This window comes from Syngnathus typhle, linkage group LG2 (genome assembly GCF_033458585.1).
Source record: "Syngnathus typhle isolate RoL2023-S1 ecotype Sweden linkage group LG2, RoL_Styp_1.0, whole genome shotgun sequence".
NCBI lineage: Eukaryota > Metazoa > Chordata > Actinopteri > Syngnathiformes > Syngnathidae > Syngnathus > Syngnathus typhle.
Window position 1 is genome coordinate 17251813 of NC_083739.1, and position 26248 is coordinate 17278060.

The 26248-nt window shown below is 41.1% G+C and overlaps 1 protein-coding gene across 1 annotated transcript in view; it reads left to right on the forward strand.

The window, feature by feature from the left end:
• The window catches only part of prex1 (phosphatidylinositol-3,4,5-trisphosphate-dependent Rac exchange factor 1), a 59382-nt gene that overhangs the window by 18451 nt on the left and 14683 nt on the right, over positions 1–26248 (forward strand). Inside the window, exons 5-20 of the mRNA XM_061267931.1 lie at positions 3053–3154; positions 3658–3819; positions 6898–7031; positions 7295–7410; positions 8679–8828; positions 11420–11567; positions 16024–16124; positions 17631–17734; positions 18001–18050; positions 18599–18674; positions 18895–18967; positions 21300–21445; positions 22350–22442; positions 23729–23877; positions 23956–24041; positions 25865–26004. Coding sequence (XP_061123915.1) covers positions 3053–3154; positions 3658–3819; positions 6898–7031; positions 7295–7410; positions 8679–8828; positions 11420–11567; positions 16024–16124; positions 17631–17734; positions 18001–18050; positions 18599–18674; positions 18895–18967; positions 21300–21445; positions 22350–22442; positions 23729–23877; positions 23956–24041; positions 25865–26004 — 1830 coding nt within the window. The remainder of the gene's footprint in view (positions 1–3052; positions 3155–3657; positions 3820–6897; positions 7032–7294; positions 7411–8678; positions 8829–11419; positions 11568–16023; positions 16125–17630; positions 17735–18000; positions 18051–18598; positions 18675–18894; positions 18968–21299; positions 21446–22349; positions 22443–23728; positions 23878–23955; positions 24042–25864; positions 26005–26248) is intronic.

Below are 26248 nucleotides of genomic sequence, written 5' to 3' on the forward strand. Positions count from 1 at the left end.
TCCCATCATCATCATCTGTCTCTCCAAATCTCCCTCTCATATGTTTCTTCTAATATCATCTCCCTCATCCTCTTTTTTCCTCTCATTATGTCAACCCCATTTCCATGTTTTAACACTTGCATAAAGAGACTGAGACCATAGGAGGGTCCTAGGGGTTCTTCCTGCCTGGACAGGATGCAACTGCCATCAAGGTCACTTTTGTGTGATACTCTTGTAGTGTTTCCGCTGCCAGCTGTTTCCATGTTTTGACACCCCAAACGCCGGGCCCCAGACAATAAGCTCAAAGCGGTGAGCAGGATTTGCAGAGGAAATTTTCTGCAGACTTGTAGGGACTGAGCAGATAGGGGGCCGGGGGTCAGCCAGCTGCGTATTGCTGGCAGCCGGGATGGGATTGGTAGAATGAGCCGATGTACATGAGTTTGTTGTTTCCAGATGGTTGCCGCTGCGGCTTTCTTCTGACCCGTAAGTCTGGAAACAGCGGGATCAGAGTAACAATGTTGGTGTTGACTTTGGAATTACTGATCAGTCTTTGTTGCGGCTAAGTGATCCTCCATCTAGGTTCATCAAATTACTTCACATCATTCGTATGTAGTATGTGTGCCAGATTGAGGTCGGAGGATACCACTGGCTTGGTCTTGCAAGCTTCAGCAAAACAGAAACATTGTCACAGAGTCAAACAAACAAGATACAAGTTGAATTCCGCTATTTGCCAAAACACGTGGTCATAACAAAGTTGCATAACATTTTTTAACGTGTCAACAACTAAATTCCAAGCAGCAACAGTTTAACAATTCAGGCATTTGGAATTTTCTTTGCTTTTTAGTTGAATGTTTCTTTTGTGACACCTATCCCAAAAGAACATACTGGAATACATTTCCAAGCAGTGTTTCCATGTATTTTAGTTCAGATTGAATGGTTTTTCTTTCACAGTGTCAGGTCATTCTCTGCAGTGTTAAATTCCCTTGTCATTTTCCTTCTCTGAAAGCGAGGATATTCATGCAAATTGGAAACCGAGCGTCTGGAATTTCATGTAAAAATCTAATGTTAATTAGTTTGGAGGAGAAGAAGAGAAGTTAAAAGCAGAAAAGGAGGTCAGACTGAAGAACCAAAGAAGAAATGGGGGAGTTCTAGCTTTAGGCTGGCAGATTATAAACAAGTAGGAAAAAAAAAAAAGAGCGAATCGGTGCACTTGATTGGATTTAGAAAGTGGGGTGTTCAATAGAGATAGATCGTCTGCATGAGTGTGTGTGCGTGCGGCGGGTTTTTTTAAGGAATTTATTCACCCGCACAAAGGCTGCACAACCACCAATTTAAATCAGTTGGCTTCAATTCAAAGCAGAAGAAATGTATATTGCCAATTCATCTTTTTATATATATAAAGACATCCATATACAAAAGAACTTTCGACAAACAAGTACTTTGAAGACGCCAAAGGAAAAACCTTCAACAGAACCAATGTATCGGGCAGCCGTCTGCTTCGACCAGTGGCATTGAGCAAAATTGGGCTTGTCAAGCAATGAACAATACACAATACAAATCAGCAGTGCGAGAAATAATTGTAATAGTAGTAGAGCGAGGCGCTGAACTTGATTGGCTTTGTACCTCTGAGATTAAAATTGTCTGACCTCTAATTTGGCAATTTTTACGTTGTAATCCTCCCGTAAGAGATTATGGAAGTAGAAATAATCCACTTCAGATTTACTGATTACCCCTTTTGCCTTACTCTACTTTGTAGTGAGATTACACATAGAAAAATGAAAATGTAACGTGACTAGTGCTACAAAACCACTTCTGAAATGGCATCATGATGGTGTCAAAATCAGAGCATCTTGGTGCACCATGGGAAATCCCCAAACAGTTGAGGCCTATGGCAGGATAACAAAGAGATGATTCAAGACAAGCCTGAGCCAACCTTAACTACAGTATAAGCTTCACCAAAATGGTGGCTTGCTCTTGAATATAGAGTCTGCCTACCAGACTGAATTGGGAAGAATCTGGAAGAAGGCTCCACCGGTGAGGAGCCCGATTACTAAGGGCCTCCTATTTTCGAGATTTGGGAGCCACAAGCAGATGTGGTCTCTAGTACTCTACTAGGAAAGACACTACGGGGGTCATTGGAAACATAAGGGGACATTTTGCTTATTCATCTCTGTTTGTTTATGTACGTATATGAGCCCCAAGATAGTTTGGTGTCCAGTCCAGGTTGTACTCCGCCTCTTGCTTAAAATCAGATGGCTTAGACTCCAGCAACCGCCACTATCCTAATAAAGATAAGCTGTAACGGAAAGTTGGAATGGTAAAATGGTTGATATACTTTTAGTTGTCTTGTCAGCAGCCCAAATCAAACTAAAGATGTGACAGTAGTGGTGGCGGAAGCTGACATAAAGGCGCAAAGTGTAAGTCAGAATTTCTGTCATTGTGACAGGATGTTGTGGTTTAGTATAATTTCGAAGAGTTTAAGTAAAATCAATGCCACTCTTCGCACCACAATTTGTTTTAAAGAAGCGTTTTTGTAACAATGAAAGTTGCATGACCCAAATTCCTTTTCATTGATTAAAAAAATAATTGTTCTATGCATCCTTTTGACCTCGGGCATGGTTAGCGCTGTGTAAACATGTAACAATTTGTGTAGAAAGAAAGGTATTTGGAAAATGCGCCACATCCGTAACTTTTCTCCTTAACAAGAACAGATTACAGCTCTGTAACTAGCGATGTTACACATTGCTGTTCTGAAATGAAATGAGAACAATTATCATAGGTCATTGCTGAAAGAGAAAGAAGAACAGAAACAAATGCTGCACTGAAGGCTGTGGGGAAAGAGTCCAAGCTCAAAGTTTTTTTAAATCGATGTTTACCTTTAGCATCGATGCCAATAAATCGTAGAGCATAATATCGATTAATCGATGTGATCGATGTATCGTTACACCCCTACTATTTGCGTATTAGACCATTCCTTTCTGTTTTCTGTTTTAAAAGTATGAGTGCTACAGAGATCACCTATGCTTCATGTTAATTGTATGTTCACTCGCATGCATATTTGCCTCTTCCACAGCACTGTATGCTACTGGGAGGGAAGAAGAGCACAGATATTCCATTAGAGGGCTATCTTCTCACTCCCATCCAGAGGATCTGCAAGTACCCTCTTCTGCTGAAGGTCAAAACCCACTCAAATCTGAATGACCAGTGACTTGCTTTTTTAACATTTCATTTTTAACACTGATATTTACTGTATATCCAACTTTTAATTGTCTGCGCAAAGTGTTAGATACTGTCATTGTCTGGCCTGGTTTGACTGTTGCGTGCAACATTTTGACCACATGTCGATCATTTCCTGTACATGACATGCCATATTCTGTTGAGTTAAGATGTTATCATTGTGCAACACTATATTTCTATTACATTTAAATTGAGTGCTAATTATAATGACAGACATAATGAAGGATATCCATTTTATCTGATGACTTTGCTAAGGTAAGTCAAACCAGCTTTTATTTGAATTTGCTGAAGGAAAATCAGAAATGGAAGATCTTGATAAGAACGTGTCTGGTAGCTATCAAGATACTAATTGTAATTTATGCTGTAGTAATTATTTTCTGCTGACAAACAGAACGTCTTGTTTCTAAATCTCCCCCGGCTCCTCCCGTTTATCCACCACAGGAGTTACTGAAGCGGACCCCTAAGAAGCATGCTGACTATCCCGCTGTAGAGGAGGCTCTGCAGGCCATGAAGGCGGTCTGCTCCAACATCAATGAGACTAAGCGGCAGATGGAGAAACTGGAAGCCCTGGAACAGCTGCAGTCTCACATTGAAGGCTGGGAGGTGAGAACAAGGACAGCAGAGTGACAGCAGAGTGAGGCCCGAGTGAAAGCGTGACAATTGTAATCAGGTTGGGAAATGTGTGGGGGAAGTGGTGGAAATGAAGAAAATTCCCATGGTATGCTTATCCTTTGACATATTCCTTTTTAAAACATTCCCATTCACACCTGATTCTCACTTGTGTCACTAAAAAGACTGTACAAGGGGTAACTAAAACCACAGCATGTTCTGCTGCATTTGACACTTTGTTCCTAAAGTTTCAGGCCACCCTGGACACAACTGGATGGTCGTGAGACAACGTGGGGGGGTTCATGGCCAGATGTGACAATCTGTGATTGAGATGGATTCCTGCCAAGATTTTCAAACCGTCCCAAAATTTGCCACGGCAGTTACAGAGCAGTTGACCGAGTCGGCTATAGTGAAAGGGGGTAGAAGCAACCAAAGCTGGCAGTACGTAATTGGGTGTAGTAAAACGTGGAGGCTGTCTGTAGTAGGACAGAAAGGATATGTATTTCCATGGCTTCTGCACTCTCCGCCTACAACTTTTAGATAGTATGCTAGCTTGAAGTGGCAATGCACCACCCCAAATGGAGGAGAAAAAGTTGCAGTGGGAAAGTGTTGCCCCACCGTAAATTGGTTAATTTTTGTCTCAATCTTTTTGTCCCTAATTAGGTACAAAAAAAGGGGAGACAGTTTAGTGCTGAACCACATCATTGAGCTTAGACCGTAACATTAAGGAAAAGAATAAACACATAAACACCCTTCTTCTCACAGGGCTTTGGAAAAAATAGATTTGTGTTGAGTTTGGTGCAAAATTGCACTCTGAAAGTGAGAACTATTTACAGTAATATAGCAAAATACTGCATCACATACAATTGTGTTGGCAAAACATTCCAAATGAATGTCACCATGGAGGCTTGTGAACGACTATGCAAAATCGAGGGTGGACAGATTTTTCATACGATACCTGAAGAGGTCCAAGAATGTTGTAAGACGTTTTGCATCACTGACAAATAAAACAAGGAGTAGATCACACATTTCTATTTAGTGCATACCAACAATAAATACTATCCTAAAGAGTTAATTGCCACCGTAGCCAAGAGCCTGCAGCAGGGGCACGGATGGGGCTTGGGAGCCGAATGAAGGGTCCAGTGCATTTTTCACGCCTCCCTCACCCACCACAACGGAGGCCTTGTCTTAGGAGGCACCACAGGGACAATCCACCTACACAGGGTGCCAAGGGGGATGCCAACAGGCATTCTGCCCAATCAGAAGAGATGGAGGATGCAGAACGCTAGCCTTACCAGAACTTGGGGGTGGTTCTATGAGGGGACCTTAGGAGGGAAGAGAGGCAAAAACAAAAACGGAAGGATGGACCCTGAGAGTGGGCCTCACTAGTACATCCTACTGTGTGCATGCCAAAACCAAACCACCATCTTGAATTTCCTCTCCACAAAAATGTCAAAATTTGACCATGATCACTGATCACTATAAAATAGAAAAACAAAAAAAATCCTCTGTAAAGAGGATATGTCAATAAATACTATACGCCTAATAAAAATCTTTAGATACTCCTGCACAAAAAACAATCCCAATCCATTTTCTTTATGCTTCTTGTGGATTGTATAAGTCCCAAACTAGCAAACTGTTGGAAAATGCAGCTATCTCATTCACATTGCATGCGGGAGCCGTTAAGACGAACTTGCAGGTGAAATGAGGACACAACAAGTTTTTTTTTTTTATCTTTCAGTGTCTACTCCCAACAGTCACCAACTGGTCCGGCATAAATATACTCTTGACTGTTATTTTTATGTTCTAGGTTGTACTCCTTTGCTGTTGCGTACCCTTAACAGAATTTGTTTAATAGCCGGATTCCCATTTTTCATTGCACGGATAGCATCGACGTACATGCCCACAATAGCGTCAGCACCCAACAGCATCAAATGGATCATATGATCTTGTGTTTGAACACAGGCATTGTCTTGCTCATTTGTACATCAGCGTGGTATAGTCAGAAAGACATCCACTTCCCACCAATCCCTAACAGCATTAGTGTCTTGTTTTCTTCTCTCAGTAGACTCTCTTTAGGCTATTCACCTGCAGCCTTAATGGAAGCCCAGTCCACTCGCACCCAAGCGGGTCCAGATACATTACACACAAATGCAGGCACATGCCCACACATTTTAACTCAGTGTCGTTAACATGAGGTTCAATCGATCGTAGTCTGATACACAATCTCGTGCTTAGCCTCAGCCAACCTTCTCAGTGTGTCTCTCCATACATTTGACTGATGACCTTCCATCATAAAAACATCCCCGCGGGACGCAATAACTGACACTTGAGCACAGGCGTGGCCGGTCGAGGGGGTTTCCACGGTGTCTAAACATGAAAGACCGCAGTGTGGTCCAAATCTGATGTAAATGTGCCTAGGGTGGTGTCCACACATGGGTATATTTAGTTCCGGATGATTAAGAGTGGAATCAGCCCTTTAACAATGAGTAATGAGACCTGATGAGCTTTCAATTTCAGCGGGCCTTGTTTTGTCTTCTGAATCTAATATGTGAGTTTTTCCTTACAATATAAGGTTAATGGGAGCGCTTGACTTTTTACGATGAGCTCAGTTGTGCTTGTTGGTAGTTTAAGATCGGTAATTAGGGCATACATATCTTTCTAAACGCAATTGAAACATTCATTTAAAATATATGTTTGTAACCATGACACTTCCACCAACGTGTCACTTTTCTGTGAACGGATGTACTGGTGCATTTAGGGTCTTTTCTAAGTGCAGAATTTAAGGCTTAGTCTCCACCCCCTCCTAAAATGGGATTTACGTTTCCCTGAGGAAAATATAGAGCAAGGTAACCCCCATTGACTACGATGTTTAGTGCATTCCTTGCATTACAGCTGCGGCCTGCTGACATTTACATTAAGTGCTGGATGGCCAAGCATATGGTCACAAATTTAGGGATTTGTCCATTAAAATGATTCAATTAAAACCAAAGTGTTTTTTTTTCCAGCGTCAAGTCAAACTGTTGGTTGCAAGATGATTCCCATTCATAACATTATACTTTTTTCTTTCAGGGGACTAACTTGACGGACATCTGCACAGAGTTGCTGCTTCATGGAAATCTCTTGAAGATCTCAGCGGGGAATATTCAAGAGCGAGTCTTCTTCTTGTTTGATAATCTTTTGGTCTACTGCAAGAGGAAGTCCAGGTGAGAAATAGTCATTGAAGGAAATAACTAATGGTCATTTAGAGAGTCGTTGAGGAGGTTTACTGTACAGTCTATCGACCGTGTAACTGAATGGGGTGGGGGGGACGACATTTGAATAAATATATTTTTCTTTTCTGCAGGATATGCCCGCTTCATTTTTGTGAATGTTTGCATGAATGTGGAAGTGTTGCAGACGCTGTTTCACTGCCACCCCGGGATGTTTTTCGTGTTGAGTGTAACCACAGCGCTGTCTCATTTCCTAGGGTTTCTGGCAAAAAGTCCACCAAGAGGACCAAGTCTATCAACGGTCCTCTCTATGTGTTCAGGGGCAGAATCAACACGGAGGTGATGGAGGTGGAAAATGTGGAAGATGGAACAGGTTGGTGTTTACTCAGCAATGTTGCATTCAGACTCTCTTAGTCAGATTGTGGGCTTGACTGGTTATTCCGTCATTGAAATCTAAACTCTTCATTAAATCCCTGTCACGTAATAAATAGAATGGCAGTAGACCTCTTGAACCATCCAGGTTTGGGTAGTAGTATGTATATACTTTTATAAACACACTTTCTGTCTATGTAAATTTACTTCCCCTCACTTTGGTAGATCCCTTTTTGATGAAATTTTGAAATTTTCACTCCATAGACTCATAAAAAATAAAAAATAAACTTCTTTCTTCCTGAATTTGGTCTTTCAGGATTACAATAGGTACTATGAAACTGATACTTGCTGACTGTTTGGGTGGGGTGTTGTCGTTTCACAGAGGATGTCGCGCACAACCTCATGCGGAATACGACCTGTTTGATGTCCAATATTCCGTTTGAGGTGTGGTTATAAGTCTGCAGTGCAAACGTTACCTCCAGCTCAGTGAGAAATGTGCATACTGATCAATGCGGAAAGCCAACACCTCATCTGTGGGCTGGATGTGGTTCGCCTATCAGTGCGATTCAGCCGGCACTGTTGTGAAAATGCGTGTGGCGATTTAGAAACACTGTCTTCCTCTCTATCACGTGCTTCCTCTTTCTTTTTCTTTTTTCCATTCCCCTCACATAATAAGTGTTGAGACTATTTGTGAAATCTTATCTGCTAAGATATTAACTGCTTACATATCTGGCCTAAATACGTAACAGATAACTAATTCCTGAGTTGAATAAGATAAGGCCGAGTATTCTAGTTTCAGAAGGGAAGTTTTAGCTTCTAAGGTAAAAGTTAGAAATGTCCCTAAGGGCTCCTAAATGTGCCCAGATGTCAGCGTTTCTATTGATTTCCACCAGAAGCAAAACGCTCCCCCAGTGTATGTGCACACCCAAGCCGACATTTGCTTTTCCCAATACTACTGGAGCTACTCCCTACTGGGCTTCAAGTATGTCAAGTATTTATGTGACTTCTGCCCATGAGGCTAATGTAGCCCATTACCGGAGGCCATCAATTATTTAGATTACCGTATATACTGTAAACGCCACTGTCCGAAAATCAAGTCATCTCGGTTACTACATTCCAGTCGGTGAAGAGAGCAGTAAAATTTGCGTTTGTATTCTTATTTGTTGTCTTGATTTGCTTTGGTTTGTTGTTAAAGGACCATCATTTTTGTTAATTGGATTCATTCAACTTGTATTTCTAAATGTGTGGGGTTTTTTTTCCCCTCCACAGCGGATTATCACAGCAACAACTACACCGTGACCAATGGCTGGAAAATCCACAACACAGCGAAAAACAAGTGGTTTGTCTGCATGGCCAAAACAGCGGAGGATAAGCAGAAGTGGCTGGATGCCATCTTGAGGGAGAGAGAGCAGAGAGAGAGTGAGTAACCTTTTGCAGCCAGTCGCTGGCGGAAGAAAAAAAAGAAACTTTTTTTTCATGAGACTCACTTAAATATCATTATGGACAATGCAGTGCATTTGGGGAAGGCTTTTTGCTGCCTCAGGTGACAAATTAATGACTGGATGTAATTTTGTCTTGAAATATCAATGTTGCGTCCTGTGGCGGTGTTCCACCTTGAACATGAGTTTTGGAAAGAAATATGACGCTTTAAGGTGGCATGACATTTTGCTTCAGTCAAAATTAAATGTCTATTATTGCGTGTTACATGGTTGAATAAACTGCCTGGCCAATCCTAGCTTTCATCAAATTAGCATTAAGGTGCTGAAAATAGTTTGTGCTTTTAGTTTGTTTGGATACCAAGATGTAGGTCAAACATTCTGTTTTGTGGAAAGATCAAAATGTTAGTCTCCTTCAGGATTGACGGAACAAAAACGGATTTGAGCTTGACCATTTAACCTGCTTTTGTCACCCTAAATTGTGTTTACGCTGTCATTTTCATCCGTCCTTTGGCTTAAAAAGTGTTTCCACCTGTGTGATGCGGGCCATCTGTCGTGATAATATTATGTGTATTATACACTGTGAATGGCTATAACCAGATTTGTCGTGCAACATAAAAGGCCACCCGATAGTATTGATGGCTTAAAAAAAAAAACCCCACACATTTCGCAAGATGGTAAATTTGACTTTGTAATCTGTAATATGTCGAATAATCTCCCACAACAGATTTTAACAACGTCAGATCTGCTAGTGTGATGAATACGCACACAGGAGTGTGCGGCAGCTTGCGGTGTTAGATTACGAGCCGGCGGAAACTGACCTGAGGCTAACAGATGCCCGATCGGTCACAGCGGCCCGTTTCCACTTGCGCGTCCCTTTTGAGTGTCCACTTCTCACTGTCAGCTTACCTTTCTGTGAGCCTCTTTATTTTGGTCTTTCATTCTAAGGTTTGTTTCAACAAAGCCTGACATTTCACCTGATACATCTTGTGTGTTTTTACTGCGCTCGCACGTGGCTCCAATCAATCGTTCTAAAAGAGCAAACTGTGAGCCAGCCACATTACATTGCCTGTATTTATGACAATTCATGCACCACACACACAATTAAATTATTTTTGTAACATTATCCCAAACAAACGTGTCATTCTACTAATTATGGTGCCTGACGTTCTGAAGTACATCCCACTGAATTCTCGCGAGAACAGCCTCCTTATATGTATAATGTGATTAGGTCATGCTGGTAAGTGAAAGATGACAAACAGCAGCTCAAGACAAACTATGGCAGCTGGACAAGAAGCTGAGAGGTCTCTGCACTGAAAAGACCCCCGTGTGTTGCTCAATAACAGTCATTGTTCTTCAGCTGCTGTCACACGTAACAGAACCCAGCAACCATCCCGGTCCGCCAGTACAACCACCTAAGACTCAGTGAACATATCGACTTTTCATTCATTCTTTCTGTCCCTCTTATCTTAAAATCTTAAAATAAACCTTAAAATCGCAATCCAACACTTGTCGCGCACATTTTATCGCTTTTCGATAAAACTAAGGAATATTAAAATCGTTCGATTTCATTTGACAGGCATATAAAGCACACATTATAATAGAGCTCTGGGAAGTTCCGCTTTAAAACCCCCAAAAAGTTTGTTTCCATCCTTATAATTATTTATTTAATTGTTCATTTTTCTTCACTTGATTGGGGTGCTTCTACTGTAATCGTGAGTTTTCAAGTTGTCTTAACACACAATTGAAATACTAATTTTCCTTTTTTTCACAAAGGTCATCACGCATAAATACATTTAATTTCACGCTGCAAACTGAAAAGTAACCGGAACAAAACTTTGATGAAATTCAGTTCTGCATTACAGCACTTCTTTAAATATTATTAACATTGGGATTGAGGCTAAAGAAAACCAAGCTACCCTGGGAAAATATTTTTGTTACTATTTATATTCACTGGAACCTCAGAAGTACAACTCAGTTCATAACTGTTGCTGGTAGATGGTAGATGTGTTCAGATTTTGACAAAGGCATCAGAATGATGATATTCATGTTGTGTTGGATGTGCCCTCTGAATAGACTTTGAGTCTCAGGCTTATGGTGAGCAAATGACAGACAATTTCACAATGCGGTTCAGAAGTTCACCAAAACCCACAAGGAAGGAGGTCCAAAAATGGAGGGGCAGTGCAACTCACAATAGGCCCTCACAGTACATTCTTTGCTGTATACAAGCCATGCAATCACATCAACACAAAAACAAGATCCCAATCACAATGCCCTCCTCAACCTTGTCTCAAGAAATATCTTGCTCAGTTGGAACTAACATCTGGGATTGTTCTTCTTTTTTTTTTTTTTTGTCAAGATGAAAGTTTGGCATGGTATCAATACAAGCGGCTGGGAAGTTCAGATGTGCTTATTTCTTCAAATAGACCCAAGACCTGCTTTGTTTGTTGCTTTGAGGAAGGCTGTCTGAAATAGGGTAGTACAGCAGGCAATGGGTCTCTCAAAGTGCAATTTACACAAATGTATTATTTTTCTTAATGCCGTGACATCGTTTCTCCCTGTTACTTCATGTAGGTCTCAAACTCGGAATGGAGCGGGATGCTTACGTGATGATAGCGGAGAAAGGAGAGAAGCTCTATCACATGATGATGACCAAGAGCCGGCACCTCATTAAGGACAGACGCAGGAAGCTCAGCATTGTGCCCAAGTGCTTCATGGGAAAGTGAGTGCAAGGATGCCGCAGTGCTTTTCACAAGCACGCTTGTATTCAGTCTTCGTGGAAAGTCTTGGCAAGATTTCCTCTGTCTTCCCTACATCCTCTATATCCTCTACCTCTGCTTTGTCTTTTTATTCCAAAGCCTTTCCTTCATCTCAAGCCAAGTCCTTAGTCCAAGTCTTCCCGAAAAGTGAGGCCAATCTGACATCATGAATAATAACTGGTACCAACCAGACTTTTACCACCAGGAGACCTCAAACTGAGGCGGTCCCTCTTTCATTCAGGTTTTTGTAGCACAAATAAATAAAAAGAGCCTTTTCGAACTTGTCTTGGAGACCGATAAATGAAACTCTGTGAAACTGTTATAACAAGAAAAGTAAATGAAAACCAAAACATGGGCAGGACTGTCTGCAATGTGACAACTCTAAAAGTCATTGATATTTCATCAACTTTACTGTGATGAGTACTTACTTGCCTTATTTTTCCAATTTCATTAAAGTTAGCTTGGATTGGCTGCTTTACACACTCCAGACATAGACTTTTTATTTGCATGACTACCTGGGCTGGGCTGGGCTCTTCCACACAACATAAATCAGGACATAACCCTGTTAAATTTTGAGTTTTGTCCTCAGTCAATGACCTGGTCATTTATAGTCTGCTTCTTTCACCACAGACAAGTTCCAACTTGGGTGAACCAAAAATATAATTAGTCAGTATGAACCACTGTTTTTTTGTTGTAAAAAAATAAACCTTATTTATAGAAGAAAAAGACAAAATAACAGAAGACATTATAACTAAGTCAATGAAACCTCCATTAAAACTGAAACATGGTTAACACAAATAATAACACAGAATGCAAATATATTCAAGTGTAACAGTTTTGAAACTATGGATATATATGGTTGTTGGTAGAATATTATATGAAAGCTCTCTGGTCAAACACATCATATTTGGTAGTGAACTGATTTATCATGTTGATAGAAAAATCCATTGCTAATATATAGAAATAGACCGGCTGTTCGGGAAAACACCCGAAATTCCTGATGGCCAAGACACCCGTACTATCTAGGGTAAAGAAAGACAATCGTAATTCCAACATAAATACAAATGCACAATAGGAATTATGTTTTTAAATGTAGCAGAACCAAATAAGAAAAAGACAAATAAAAAATTGCTTGTTGTTTTCCAAGCAACAATTTCCTCAGCGGCATCACACGATGTCCTCTGAATACAAATAGCATAAGTAATTTGTCTGGCTTGTTTGTGAAGCGTAATAAGAACCCTTTCATAGCAGAGCACATACTAGCAAAACATTGGTCTTTGTTGACTTCCAATATGATTTAAAGAACCAGAGTACAATAATATGATTTAATGAGTTGGATCCAAATAAAAGAGAAATAAATATAGTTCTAAAAGAGCGGGATGGTTATGATGGGCCTCTGGCAGCACTCTGCTCTCTCTGCCCTTTAACTGAATGTGCCACCGGTTCCGTTTGTTCCCATCGGGGCCCACTATTTTAAAATTGTGAGTCATAATTATCATGTTCTGCCTGTCCACTTGTATGTCACAGCTTAGCGCCGGCAGTCGCTTTCAATCGAGTTCAAGTTGTAATGTTAGTCGACGTGAGCTTTCTCTCCTCCTGCAAGTCCGCGCTGTCCTCACTTCATCACCGTGTCAAGTGCAGTTGACGAGGGCAACTAGTATCTGCTCTGTGCATTCGTCTTACTGTCCAACGGCCAGCAGCCGGTGCCTGCGCACTTATTTAATTAAATAGAGTGGCCGCTTTGATAACAGCCTGCTGTCCTGATAGCAAAATGTCATCGTCTAGCTGATCTTTGTCAGCGTTAATACACATTAACACTGTCCTAGTATTCTTTTTTTCCTTTCTTCTTCATGCTAAGAAAACAACTTGTGGGGATAAATGGCATAATGTCCAAATTCCTTTAAGCTTTCATCTGATTGGCACTAGCGTTCCTTTTACTCAGTAAAAACTTTGTTCATCCTAGAAGGCCGACTGGGTTACTTGACGTACAGGTTTGTAAAAACAGCAGCAAGCATTGTCTAACTCGGTATACTATATTATTGTCCCGAGAATATCAGAACAAAATGCAATATGATCATATTCATGATTGGTTCAAGGCCAAACAACATGCATGGATGAAAGGCACCAAGCCATTATCCTTGTCGTCCATCATTCACTGTGCGGTGGTGGAAAGCTTCCTGTGCTTTTTTTTTTTACACATGCACACACACCATTAGCAATCATGGTCATCATGATAATTTCTATAACAGCACCGTAACCCAAATGAATTTTGCATAGCACCTACACGCACTTGAGTTCGCTGTCAACTTCGATTACCAGTCACCGGCCTTGATGTGAACGTTCACGAACAAAGAGGCACCGTGTGCTAAAATTGAACGCAAATGCGACAAACGTGGACCCGAGAGACATCGGACGCACCTGGCTCTTCCCTGGTCGGAGAAATTAATTATGATCAAGTGCAACTTTTGTGCTGCGGGCTCTCGACAAAGGTTGCCATGGCAGATGGTTCAAGGTGTCCGCTCTCTTCTCTTGCATCCTCGACGTGCATGCACACACTTCCCATAGCAGCTAGGTGTGTTTGTTTTGTGGATACTCACTAAGGGAGTGGCCACATACATTACACCGATGCCTGGAAGCATAATTTAAATGTAAATGCATTAATATTGCCTTATTATTATTGTATACAAGCACACATACACACTTATGTTCATGCATGGGCTCGCGTCCTGAGATCAAGTGATGCAAGCAGACTGAGTCGATTCAAGAATTATTTCCATACATGCCCGGCTGACATTAAATCTAAAGACTACCGTATTTTCCGGACTATAAGGCGCACCTAAAAAGCAAACATTTTCTCAAAAGCCGACAGTGCGCCTTATAGTCCGGTGCGCCTTATATATGGACTAAATTCCTAAATTTAAAATGGCCCGAAGCATTGTGACGTGAAATCAATCATAAGTGGCCTGCTGAAGACTATGAATCATGAATCAAAAAGACTATGATCATTATTTTGTGATTATAAAGTAATTTGTTGCGTCTGAAGTTGGAATAAAAAAGATAAAATGGAGAATGATTTGATTTGGATTAAAAATCTGACATGCATTAATGGTGCGCCTTATAGTCCGGTGCGCCTTATATAAGGACAAAGTTTTAAAATGGGCCATTCATTGAAGGTGCGCCTTATAGTCCGGAAAATACGGTACTAATGTAAATGGCAATAATATCACAGTTTTATATGTGCAATATAGTTTTTTCATTTTATTAAATTGTCTTACTTGGAAAGACAAATGTTGGTGCTCATACCTTGGTTGTAGGGTTCAGAGTGGATTTTGTGATCCTACTGGATGACACATTAACCTTATCCATGTGCATTTTGATATGCAAATGTGGAACGACCGTCTGCCAAGGATATGTTTTCATTTTGGTGCTGATCACTTTGTTAGTTTACTTTGTGGCTTTGTGGGTTGAATTTGATTTTGGCCTTGATTTGTCAATCACTGTGCACATAGTGTTGAAATCAACAATAATGCACACTCGCATTCACATCTATGGGAAAGTAAAGGTAGCATAGCATATATGTTTCTAGATCCCCAAAATTTCCATTAAAAGTATGTATGGCAGATGCTCTGATTGCTCCCCTAGTTTTCTTGTTCTGGTTTCTTTGCACTTTTCTGGGTTTTTACATCGAAGAAAAACGCTGCCTCATATGGGCTGCCCTTCCCATTAGCAGAAAAGAGCCATTTAGCGATCAATAGCACAGTCAATAATGCATTGTGCTTGTCATATAGAGACAAAGCTTTGGGCAAAAACATGCTTACTACTCAAAACATCTTCATCTGCTTTTTCACAGTTAATGCTTGAAGAAATGTTGACAGGATCCAACAGAAACAGTTGGACTCTTTGCGTCCGCTCAGTTTCTTTTGGCGCGGGATGCATCACTGCACCACAAATATTGTTGCGTCTTCACCACCCAAGTGAGCGGTGCTGCTGCTGCCGCATTACTAAAAATGCATTTTTCCTCTCACAAATTCAAAGCGCCTCCAGCTGCTACCCTGGCTCCGCTGGAGTCTTAGGAGATGAACTCCCCCTCTCCAAATAGTAGAATTCGCTTTGATGCGAAGTCCTGACAGTTAACATGTTGATTTGTTTCAGAAGGCAACGTGTTTAACTGATGAAGTGAGTGGCTTCTAAATGTGTGAATAAAATGACTAAGCAGCTTGCTGAAATGATCCAAATTGATTCACGATCCATAATTGGCAATTGGTGCAATCGGCAGTTGAACTCAAGGCTCTAATTATTTCTGAAGCCAATACCCGTCCCTCCCTAAAATCATCCCACAAGAATCAAAATAAAGCAATAGTTCTGTGTGAGTTAAAAAAAAAAATCCATCATTGACTCCTTTCTCTTTGTTTTTCTCAGCGAGTTTGTATCGTGGCTGATCGAGAGCGGCGAGATCAGTAAACCCGACGAAGGGGTCAACCTCGGACAAGCCTTGTTGGAAAATGGCATCATTCACCATGGTGAGATTTCAACACAAGACTGACTTCTTTTCCCTCTTTGTTCTTGCGTTTATTTGTCCTTTTTTGTTTTGTCCACACACACCAAAAGCTATTTGCTCAATTTTCATCCTATGTTTTTATTTACTTATCTCCGCCAAGAAACTTGTTTTCATTGCCGTTTTAGTTACAAAGACATTTTAAGCAAACTAATTTTTAAGATATCTCTGGAAAAGGTTGGAACTTGCTAAGGAACCTTTTATGGGGGAAATACATTTTTCTCACAATTTCCATAACTTCCTCATGTTTTTGTTGGTGTGTGTGTGTTCGAAAACAATGATATTTTCTGGGCAGCTAGATGTTCAACCTCGTGACATTCAATTTCGCAGGTGATCTTGAATGTATGTGGGATAGAGGGAGCAATTTTCAGAAGAAAGAAAATCAAACATTAATGGCGGTCTGCCCTCACTTAATCATGCATGAGTCGTATTATTAAAATGTATGCATACGAATGAGGTGGGCACCTATGAAAGTCTGCAATCTGATGCCGATCCAAATTTGGACTGCATTCTCACTTCCCTGCTTCAGTTATTTCACTGACGATATCTAAAATCCAATTCAAGTGGAGCAGCAGATTTCACCCAAGCCTTTCTTTGCAATTTTATCACCAGGCCGAAGACTTTCTCATGACATTTGCAGCTCCACTTACCTGAATAATGCATCAGGCAATGAAAGACAAATAAGCAGCTATAAATAATGTACGAATAAAGTGATCCACATTGGTGCTCAAGGGTCTCCTGTCCAGCTCCCAGTGTTTTTTTTAAGTTTCTCATGGAAAATCCCCCTGAAGTCTACCGTCACTGTGGCTAACCCCCATAGAGAGATGCAGTGATGACATGCTGGCTTCTGTGGCTTTACACTGAGGTCTACCCTGGGGGTCGACCCTGACAAGTAATGTGGGTCATGCACGGGTTCAACGTTTAAAGGAAGGCACTTAAGATTTTCTCAGTTTTCATCAGCTGTACATTTAGTAGCACCACAACCATAAGAGCTGAACTATTCATCTGACAAACTCTCCATCTCATATTTGACATGTCATAACAACTGTTTTCCCGACACATTCCTTTGGTTTAGATGATGAAAACCAGCAGCTTGTTTGTTGTGGTGTCTTCATATTTGTTATTTTCCAGTTTCTGTGATGCATTCAGTGGAAGCCAGAATTAGATTTGAATGCAATAAATTGCTTGGAGGATATTTATGGAAATTAATATGTGTCTGCCAAGGTGAATATTTGAGCCCAGTCGTGAATTTATAACTGCGGTTTCCCCTGAAGCTATCGCTTTGCTTCTTAACATTACGTCACTGGACACCGTTTTTCCTTCGAGATTTGATCAACAATCCAGTGCAATCCGGAATCTGTTCCAAGATTATACGAACCGATATTTTCTATATTTTAAAATTTTCAATACTTGTAAGAAAATATTTACACATGACTGAAATTGGAACACCCCCTCCCGTGTGTCATTTCAGTATCAGATAAGCATCAGTTCAAAAACGAGCAGGTTTTGTACCGTTTCCGCTACGACGACGGCACCTACAAGGCCCGCAGCGAGCTGGAGGACATCATGTCTAAGGTATCCCATTTTTGTCGTCATCCTCTCGCTGTGTACTTTTTTCAAATAAAACATTAACAAGATGACCACTTCTGTGTATCCCTTCTGGCACCCATCGCTGCTCTTTAATCTGATTTGGCAACATTCGGGTTGAGATATGCTCTCTGAAAGACCGGCCTCGGGGCACCTCAGCTAAAAATTTCCGGCGTTGAAGCCATTTATGTGCTTGTTTATGAAAGGTGTGTAATGTTCTCTGAGTCAACGGCCCTGTGGTTCTTCTCTTTAAGGGTGTCAGATTGTACTGCCGCCTTCACAGCCTCCACACGCCCGTCATCAAGTAAGCACCTGCCCTTTTCCTTGCTCACATTATTTTTCTTTCGAACTGGAGCTTATCTCACTTTGCAAAAATGTAGTGGCAACCGAGGAGAAGAATGGAAAATCAAAAGTACCCTGCTCGTTGAAGCACACACGCAGCCCTTCGTTCTTAATCCGTCTGATTACAGTATTTAGGTCGCGTTGGTGCAAACAAAAAACTTGACGTTCAATAAATCCAAAACACACAGGACGCACATCAACGCATACCAGACAATTTAGTAAAATATACGCTCAAACTTTTTAAATACAACATGAAATTGAATTTCTAGACTGCCCTGTATTTCACACTTTTTGGGGGAAGTTTGAGACCCTACATTGAATATGACACACTGGCCAATTTAATTTCTTATCTAACTAGTATAGTAAGGGTAGTTGTAGGAATATGTAAAAATGGAGAACATATCAAATTGACAAAAAAATGTGAGGAGTCGTGTTTGTCTTCGGTTTTATTTGGCAAATGCCGACATTTTGAGTGAATGAACATTACTGATTTTACTTTTGTTGCTTTAGGGACAGAGACCATCATTTGAAAACATTTAAATCCGTGGTGCCTGCTTGCAAACTCGTGGATTGGCTCCTCTCACAGGTACTTTTTCAATTTGATCACCTGTGGCACAGTTGTCAAAATAACAACATGCGTGTGTCAGCTTAAGAGTCTCATTGAATGGGAACTTATTTATCAATACCATCATGATGGGTGCAAAAAAAAAAGTTTTGCTCCGCTGTTTTGTAATCTGCTTTGCACCAAGGTGTGAAGATGTAAACCGGTGATGATAGTGAATGACAGTGTGTGTCATGGTTTCCAGGGAGACTGCTCGACACGAGAGGATGCAGTGACGCTGGGTGTGGGTCTCTGCAACAACGGCTTCTTGCATCACGGTCAGTACCTGCTGCCATTTAGTTAGAGTTTGTACTACAAAGCAACTGTAATTAGCAGAAAAGCCACATATTTGCGGGATTGCTTTAGTTTTGTAAGCAATATGCCTACTCTATAGCGCAATTTTTCTGAAGCAATACATTTTTCTAACATATCATCTAAACCAATATTTTCAAGTACTGTCCCAACCAATGTCACAAAAAATACACACTTAAGTCACAAAGTTTAGTTTTTTTCAGCCTTGAAATGTCTATCCTAAAAAATCTGAGTTTAAGTAATTTGGTAAGTGGCACAAAAAGACCAGAGTACAAGGAAATTTTGCTAAGAAATGAGTGGACGTCAATAGGAAATCAAGAACAACACAACATTTTGAGGGTGACTATGGCATTTTACACTAAAGACCCACCCATCAAAAACTGACCTCAGAACTGTTTTTGGTCCACTCCCTAATTTTAGGGACGGATGCCTTAAGAAATACCATGCGTCATAAACTCTTTAATCTTTTAGTCCACACTGTGTTAGTGTGCTGGTGTTTCCCTCCCGCCCAGTATGTTGAACATCAACAGCATTTGTAGTGCATCCTTACCGGAGCTTGTTTAGTTTAGCTACATTGCTGTCTGGGTTATTCCAGTGAACCACAGCAACCGCCTCAAGGCTCAATATGAAGCAGGTAACCTTCATGATCAAAAGTGTTTGCGTGAATGCCATATAAAGTGTAAGGGCTGCCATTCATTGTTTTTTTTAAAATGACATTTACATTGGCATTGCCTTGTTTCCAATTTTCGTACTGTGTGTGACGAGTCTTGGTGAAATAATCAAATTGTGGTGCTTCTACCACCACTCTTTTATTATATGCCCCCACTTTAACCCTTTTTAAAACAAACGTAATTCAAGCGAATGCTGAAAACGACACATTCTAAACAAACCTAAAAAAAACCTCTAATTGAAGGCCGTGATTCACTCCTTTGTCAAGACAACTCATGTGGCCCGGCCCTGTACTGGAGGAATTCACTCGCAAGTCGCAAGTCGTCCTTCCTCAATCTGAATGTTTCCCAAACCGGAGAAATGGTGATTCATTTTCGGAAGTCCAGCAATGTCTCCGCCTCCCCTGATGATTGATGGTTGTAGAGAGGATGCAGCAGTTCGAATACCTGAGCACAGTAATTGATGACAAGTTGATATTTGAGCATCAGGTTGACGCTATGCGTAAGAAAGCGCCTTATATATTACAACTAATTACAGTTTCTGTATGAAATCCCACTAAGTAGTTGTAAGTACTGGCTACACACATATACATGTACATGCATACACGCTGTTACCTTCTATTTTGAAGCGTCACCTTTTCAGGCGTGTCAATTTTTTTTTTTCCCGTTGTCCTTTTTCATAACCTTTTTCTTTCTGCCACTTTCATCTTAGCCAGCACATCTGTTGCCCTTCACCCAATTCTCCATTCCTCTTCTTCTTTGGACTGTCCTTGACTTCCTGCACATCTCCATCTGTGTTGTGGTGCAAAACAGGCAACTAAAAAGCAAAACATTCAGGCATTGAACTCTGTGTGAAAGCTGCCAGAGCACTTTCACTTGCACACAATCATCTCCCTCGGCATAACTCTGAACATCCTGATCTTAACTTTCAAGAGAAGACATTGATATATAAACAAACACGTTGTTGCACTCCCTCCAGTTGAATAATTGTCATTATGACACCATAGCCTCGATGACTCAGAGGAAATAAGACTCACTTTGGTTCGAGGTGGCACAAGACTAACGTCAGCGCGCGTGTGTAATCATTTTATGGAACTCGGGGTGCCAGGTGCTTGTTAAACTTCACAACAGCTGGGTACCTTTGGCTGATGCACACACACACAAGCAGACACAAATTCTGCCGTAAATGATTGTTTTGACTCATTTGTTTTGTTCTTTTGTGACTCATTTTCATTTGTTTCTATCTCTTCCACTTCAAAGAAAGTACACGATTTGCCTTTGCAAATAAATTAAATTAATCCAGATGTTAGAATCTCAATGCTCGGACAAAAGTTATTATTAGGCCACAGGCTTACATAGTGAAATATTTTTTGGTCAAACATGTTAAGATCCATAAACAATTTGAGAGTCTCGCTTGGCATGTCTTGGCAATTGTTATGCAAAAATGCTGTGATGTGCCCATGCTTGTGCGCTCAAAGTGAGTGTCATCACTCATCAGTGAAGTATTGCGCAAGTGTCGCTCATGTAAGAGACTACCGCAAAATAATACTGCGCTGCAATATGTACTTTCGATAGTCAAGCAGAGGACTCTGTTTTCTCTCATCATTTGATTTTGTGATCCCTCCTGCAGTTTTGGAGAAGAGCGAGTTCAAAGACGAGTCTCAGTTCTTCCGCTTCTATGCGGACGAGGAAACAGAAGGAACCAGCTCAAAGAGCAAACAGCTCCAGCGGAATGACTTCAAACTCATTGAAAACATCTTGGTGAAGTCTCTGGTGGTGAGTTTTCAAATATGTGTGGGGCAAAGTACACCCAAAAATGAGGAAAGAAACAGTCCTGCCTGGACCGAGATTCCTTTTTTGCATTCAGTACTGTAGAATATAATAGTAGTTGGTCTCTTTCAACATTAATGTAGCTTCTTGTTGCTAGGCAGAAGTTATAATTCTTTTTTTTTGACAACTTATGGAAAGAAGGATCTTTTATTTGATCACTTGGTCTTCATTATCGAGTAGACCTCACAAAATTGGGTGTTCTCCTCCTCCAACAAACGTAATTTAAATGATCAAGTCATTAGCAAGGCTTCAGCAGCCTCATAATAATCCTGATCATTTGAATCAGGTTGTAGAAGGGAAGAGACATGCAGGACAGCGGCCCTTGAGAAACTCTCTCCATACCATAGAACATCCTCCTCTCATCTGACACCATCATCTCTAGCTTATCAGTGCTTTGGAGCAGGAAGATGGCTCTCACTTAATGAAAGCTAGCTAATGTGTTCACTAATGACAACATTGAGCTTCCACTAAATGGGGAGTAGAGTGCAAGAAGCAGAGATGCTGTAGTACATTACGCACTCTTACACTCAAACATACACCATTAGAGACCAGTGGACAGATTGCAAAGTTTCAGTATAGATTAAATACAAATCGTAGGCAAATCGTGTGTTTAACATTGCATTCTCATCAGACATACTTCCTTACTTTCGTATTGCTGCATGAGCAGGTCATAATATTAATGACACAGCTAATGGCTGACGACAGCAACGATGATAGACTGCGAACAGTTCCGAAAAAAAAAAGGGCAGTATTATCTGTGTAAAGGCAGAATATTTGATAGAGCCGCAAGTGGCCAATGACTGTACGTGCTAGACAGGTTAAATTGAGTAATTCAATCTTTGTGTGCTAGATTCACCCCGAGGAGGAGGATTACGGCTTTGAGATTGAGGAGAAAAACAAAGCCATTGTGGTGAAGTCTGTCACCAGAGGCTCACATGCAGAGGTAACACACACACACACTCAATGTTCCTTCCCCCTGCCTCATGGCATTAGTTCCTGTAGGTAATGGCTGTCTAATGTTTGGACGGCTGCTGTCCATCTCTTTCTTTCCCTGGAGGAGCTTTGTTGTGATTGGATGTCGGGGCACTGGGCAGGTCCACTCACATCTCCTTCACAAAAATAAGACACACAACAAATAAAATACAATGTGCCACATGGTGGACTGGAGGTTTGTTTTGAACACATGCAAGGCACTTTGAGCTACACTCCCAATTCTTTGCTCTAGGCAGAGGATGTTTTTGTGTGTGAATGGATCTTATTGATAGAAATCAGCCATATGCACCTGGTGGCTATCTAAGTTAACAATTTAGTGTTGATCCAAATGAAGATCATTTGGTCTTGACAAATGTCTCAACTCTACTTGGTGCCATTTCTTTATGTCATTTCAGTTTCCCACATTGCTCTCCTTCTCAGAGTCTGGATAATCTCGCTCTGTTTCTCTGTACTGTTTTCACAGTAGACCCTCAATCTCTGCTCTCTTTTCTCCATTCCTCTCTTTCCCACTTTGTCTTTTATTCATCATCCTCAGTGTCCCCAACCTCTCCACAATAATACCCTTGGTAGTTGTGACACAGCCTGTGTGACAGAACATTGAATGCGGCTCAGCTGATTCCCATGGGGCTCTCAAAGGGGTTCTCACACACTCACTCACGTGCACGCACGCACACACAGCCTTTTGACTATGATACTATTACATCAAGTCAGGCAAACTCGTCTCTGCTCCTCCCGGTCATTCATCCATCCTGGGCCGTTATCCAGAGTCGAGGCCCCAGCTCAGCCAAGGGCACCCCTCCGGATGTGTGTCTAGGACACTGGACTCACACAGGGCACACAGTCTTCTCACAACGTAACTCCATTTCATGTCCTATAGCAGGTCGCCACGTAGTGGGAGTATCATTTGTAACAGGTTCGTTAAAGCTTGTTCCTGACAAAACCAAGCAAAGCATGCGTCAGGATGTTATATTGTATGATTTAAGAAATGTGTTGTACGGCATGATAGTGAATGACAGTTTACCGATCTTATGTTTCACACCAAAGGTACGGTAGGTTTCGGACTGTGCTCCTTATTATTATCAAAACTTCACAGTGCATTGAACCTGGTAACGCAAGTGCTGAGCGGAAATACTCGACGCAGTCCTCTCGTGACACTGCTAACGATCCGACTGCAGGCATAGTGGGACGGTGTGACCTATTATTAAAACGGTCATGTGTGTCCATCTGTCCATCCAGATGGCAGGTCTGCAGGTGGGCAGGAAGATCCACACTATCAACGAGGACCTGTTGTTCCTCAGGCCTTTCGCTGAAGTGGAAACCATGATCAACCAGGCCTTCTGCGTACGACGCTCCCTGCGGCTGCTGGTCACCACCAAAGCCAAGGAGTAAGTCAAAGCACACGCAAACAAACACATGCACTCAAGCGTGCGCTACTCCGGTCTGACGGGTTATTTCTCTTTCAGGATCGTGAAGCTCCCTGACAACCCAGACAGCCTTTCCTTCCGACTACGGGGTTCGTCACCCCCTCATGTCTACGCCGTAAGGAAAGGTGAGTCACCTGTTGCATTGACTGCATGAAATGAATCCCCCTGTGGCATGTAGGCTCGAGTGAATGTCCACATTGCCAGATTTTGAACCGCTTTTAAGTGCCTTTTGAAATACTCAAAATGACAAATTTTGAGAATTAGCTAGAATATATTAGAAGCATTAGTTACTGAGATTTTAGGGAATATGTTATTGCATGTTGTCAATGGAGATGCAAAAGACATTCCTTGTGAAGGTCACCTGGAACAGTATTAGAACTAGAAAGTAGGTAGTTGCGAATTCCAATTTTTGTCACATTATCAACTTCTAGATCCTTCAAGTTTGTCAACTGGAGTTATACTGTAGTCATGGAGAAATTAAGGGAATTCAGATCAAATGTGAGCGTTTGCAATTTAGTCAAGAAGTTCCTTGGGAAACGATACTATTCCACTTTATCGAACACATTATCGCTGACGGAATTCACTTCCTTTGACAAAGGTAATAAACTCCAATAATAATCAAAACAAAATGTCTGTTAGTTGTGGCTCATATGTTCACTGGCAAAGTAGTTTTGCTAATGACTACTGTGCAGCTGCCGAGGTGTAATTGAATTTACATTTCCTAAACTCACTTCCGGGCCCCGTATGTTTTGCAGCCAGGGCCTCAATGTTTGGCGATCCGTGCACATATTTCAGCAAGCTTATCCTTACAATGACACCATCAGTGCTGCTAAATGCTTTGAAAGCGTTTATGGTGTCAAAAAGACAAATAACTCGACGGAAGATGAGGTAACTCTAGCCTTTAGCCACCTGTTCCATTCTGCCCTTAGTGAGCCTTTATTGGCTTTTTTTTTATGACCACCTGTCACCCATACAGCATTTCGTCAAGGTTCAAATCCTTGAAAAGTCAAACTCTACTTCACGGACACTTCAATTGATGCCCCTTTTGTGCACAATTCCATAAACGTAACCCTAACCAAACCTGTTTTGAACTGCAATCGAACATTAATCACCTAACTCAATTTCCCTCTGTGCTGTCCAATTCGGGATCCAGCAGTGTTGTAGTTAGGTAACTGCCGGCACCTAAGGGAGGAAGTGAAGTAAGAGATATTTTTAGATGGGAGTGATGCAGATAATGGAGGTGTTGATTGGGCATCCATTCGGTAAATCCATTAGCGGCTCAGAACAGCATGTTGTGGGGGAAAAAATGGATGTCTGTTTTTTTGCTGGAACAAAAAAGCAACAACAAAACAACAAGAAAAACAGAAAGATGATGTTCCAAAACGCCTCAAATGAATTGTATTTGAAAAAAATGAAATGCAGTGGAACCATTAGAGTTTCATCACATTTTGTTCTGATTTTAAACCCAATACAAAATAATGGAAATATTCATTCATTACCCGGTTAAAACCTTAATTAAATAATATGAAGCTGGTAAAAAAAATAAAAAGCGACATTTAATAATGAGAAGTAGTTGCTCATTCTTTGACATTCAGTATCACAATTTTATTTGTGAAAATAATAAAACAGGCTACCTCAATGTGGCTATGGTGACGCTTACTGTTTGCTGTCTTTAGCAACTTCTCTTCTCATATTCTGCTTCTCTTCACACTCGTCGAACCAGTCCATTGTTTTGATAAAAAAGGTGGGAAAAAAGAAGAAAAGGTTCTGCAAGGTTCTTGTGGGCTACACTTAAATTCTAGAATTAATCCTGCTCACTGAGCTGAGGTTTTGCAAGATTTTCCTGACCTCCAGTGACATCATCCATTACACGTGGACAATTTATTTATTTAAACAATGCATTGCTGTCTCTCTGGCACTCACTGATCTTACCTTTGACTCTATGCAGGCTGGGAGGCAGCAGGGGCAGGGCTTCAGCCTGGTCAGGTCATCTTGAAAGTCAACGGCAATAACGTCAACCGCAGCGACTACCAAGAGGTTCTGGAGCACTTCAGCGCACAGCAGACAAACCTCGAGCTTCCCCATGTGGTGAGACAACACGCACGTACAAATCAAACATGCGGATACTCTATTACTATTTGTAGTCTGCAAAAAACATTTGCATTCCCACCACTGTTTTGGCTTCAGCTCTGGGCCACATGGTGTTTTTCCATCTAAATTTGTGCAGAAACGTAATCTCCCAAAATAACTGAAATGTAGGTTTGTCGATCACTTTTGCCAATAATGTCTTGGTTTAATTTTGTGCTTTGCTAAGTCCTGTTTGAGTTCAGAA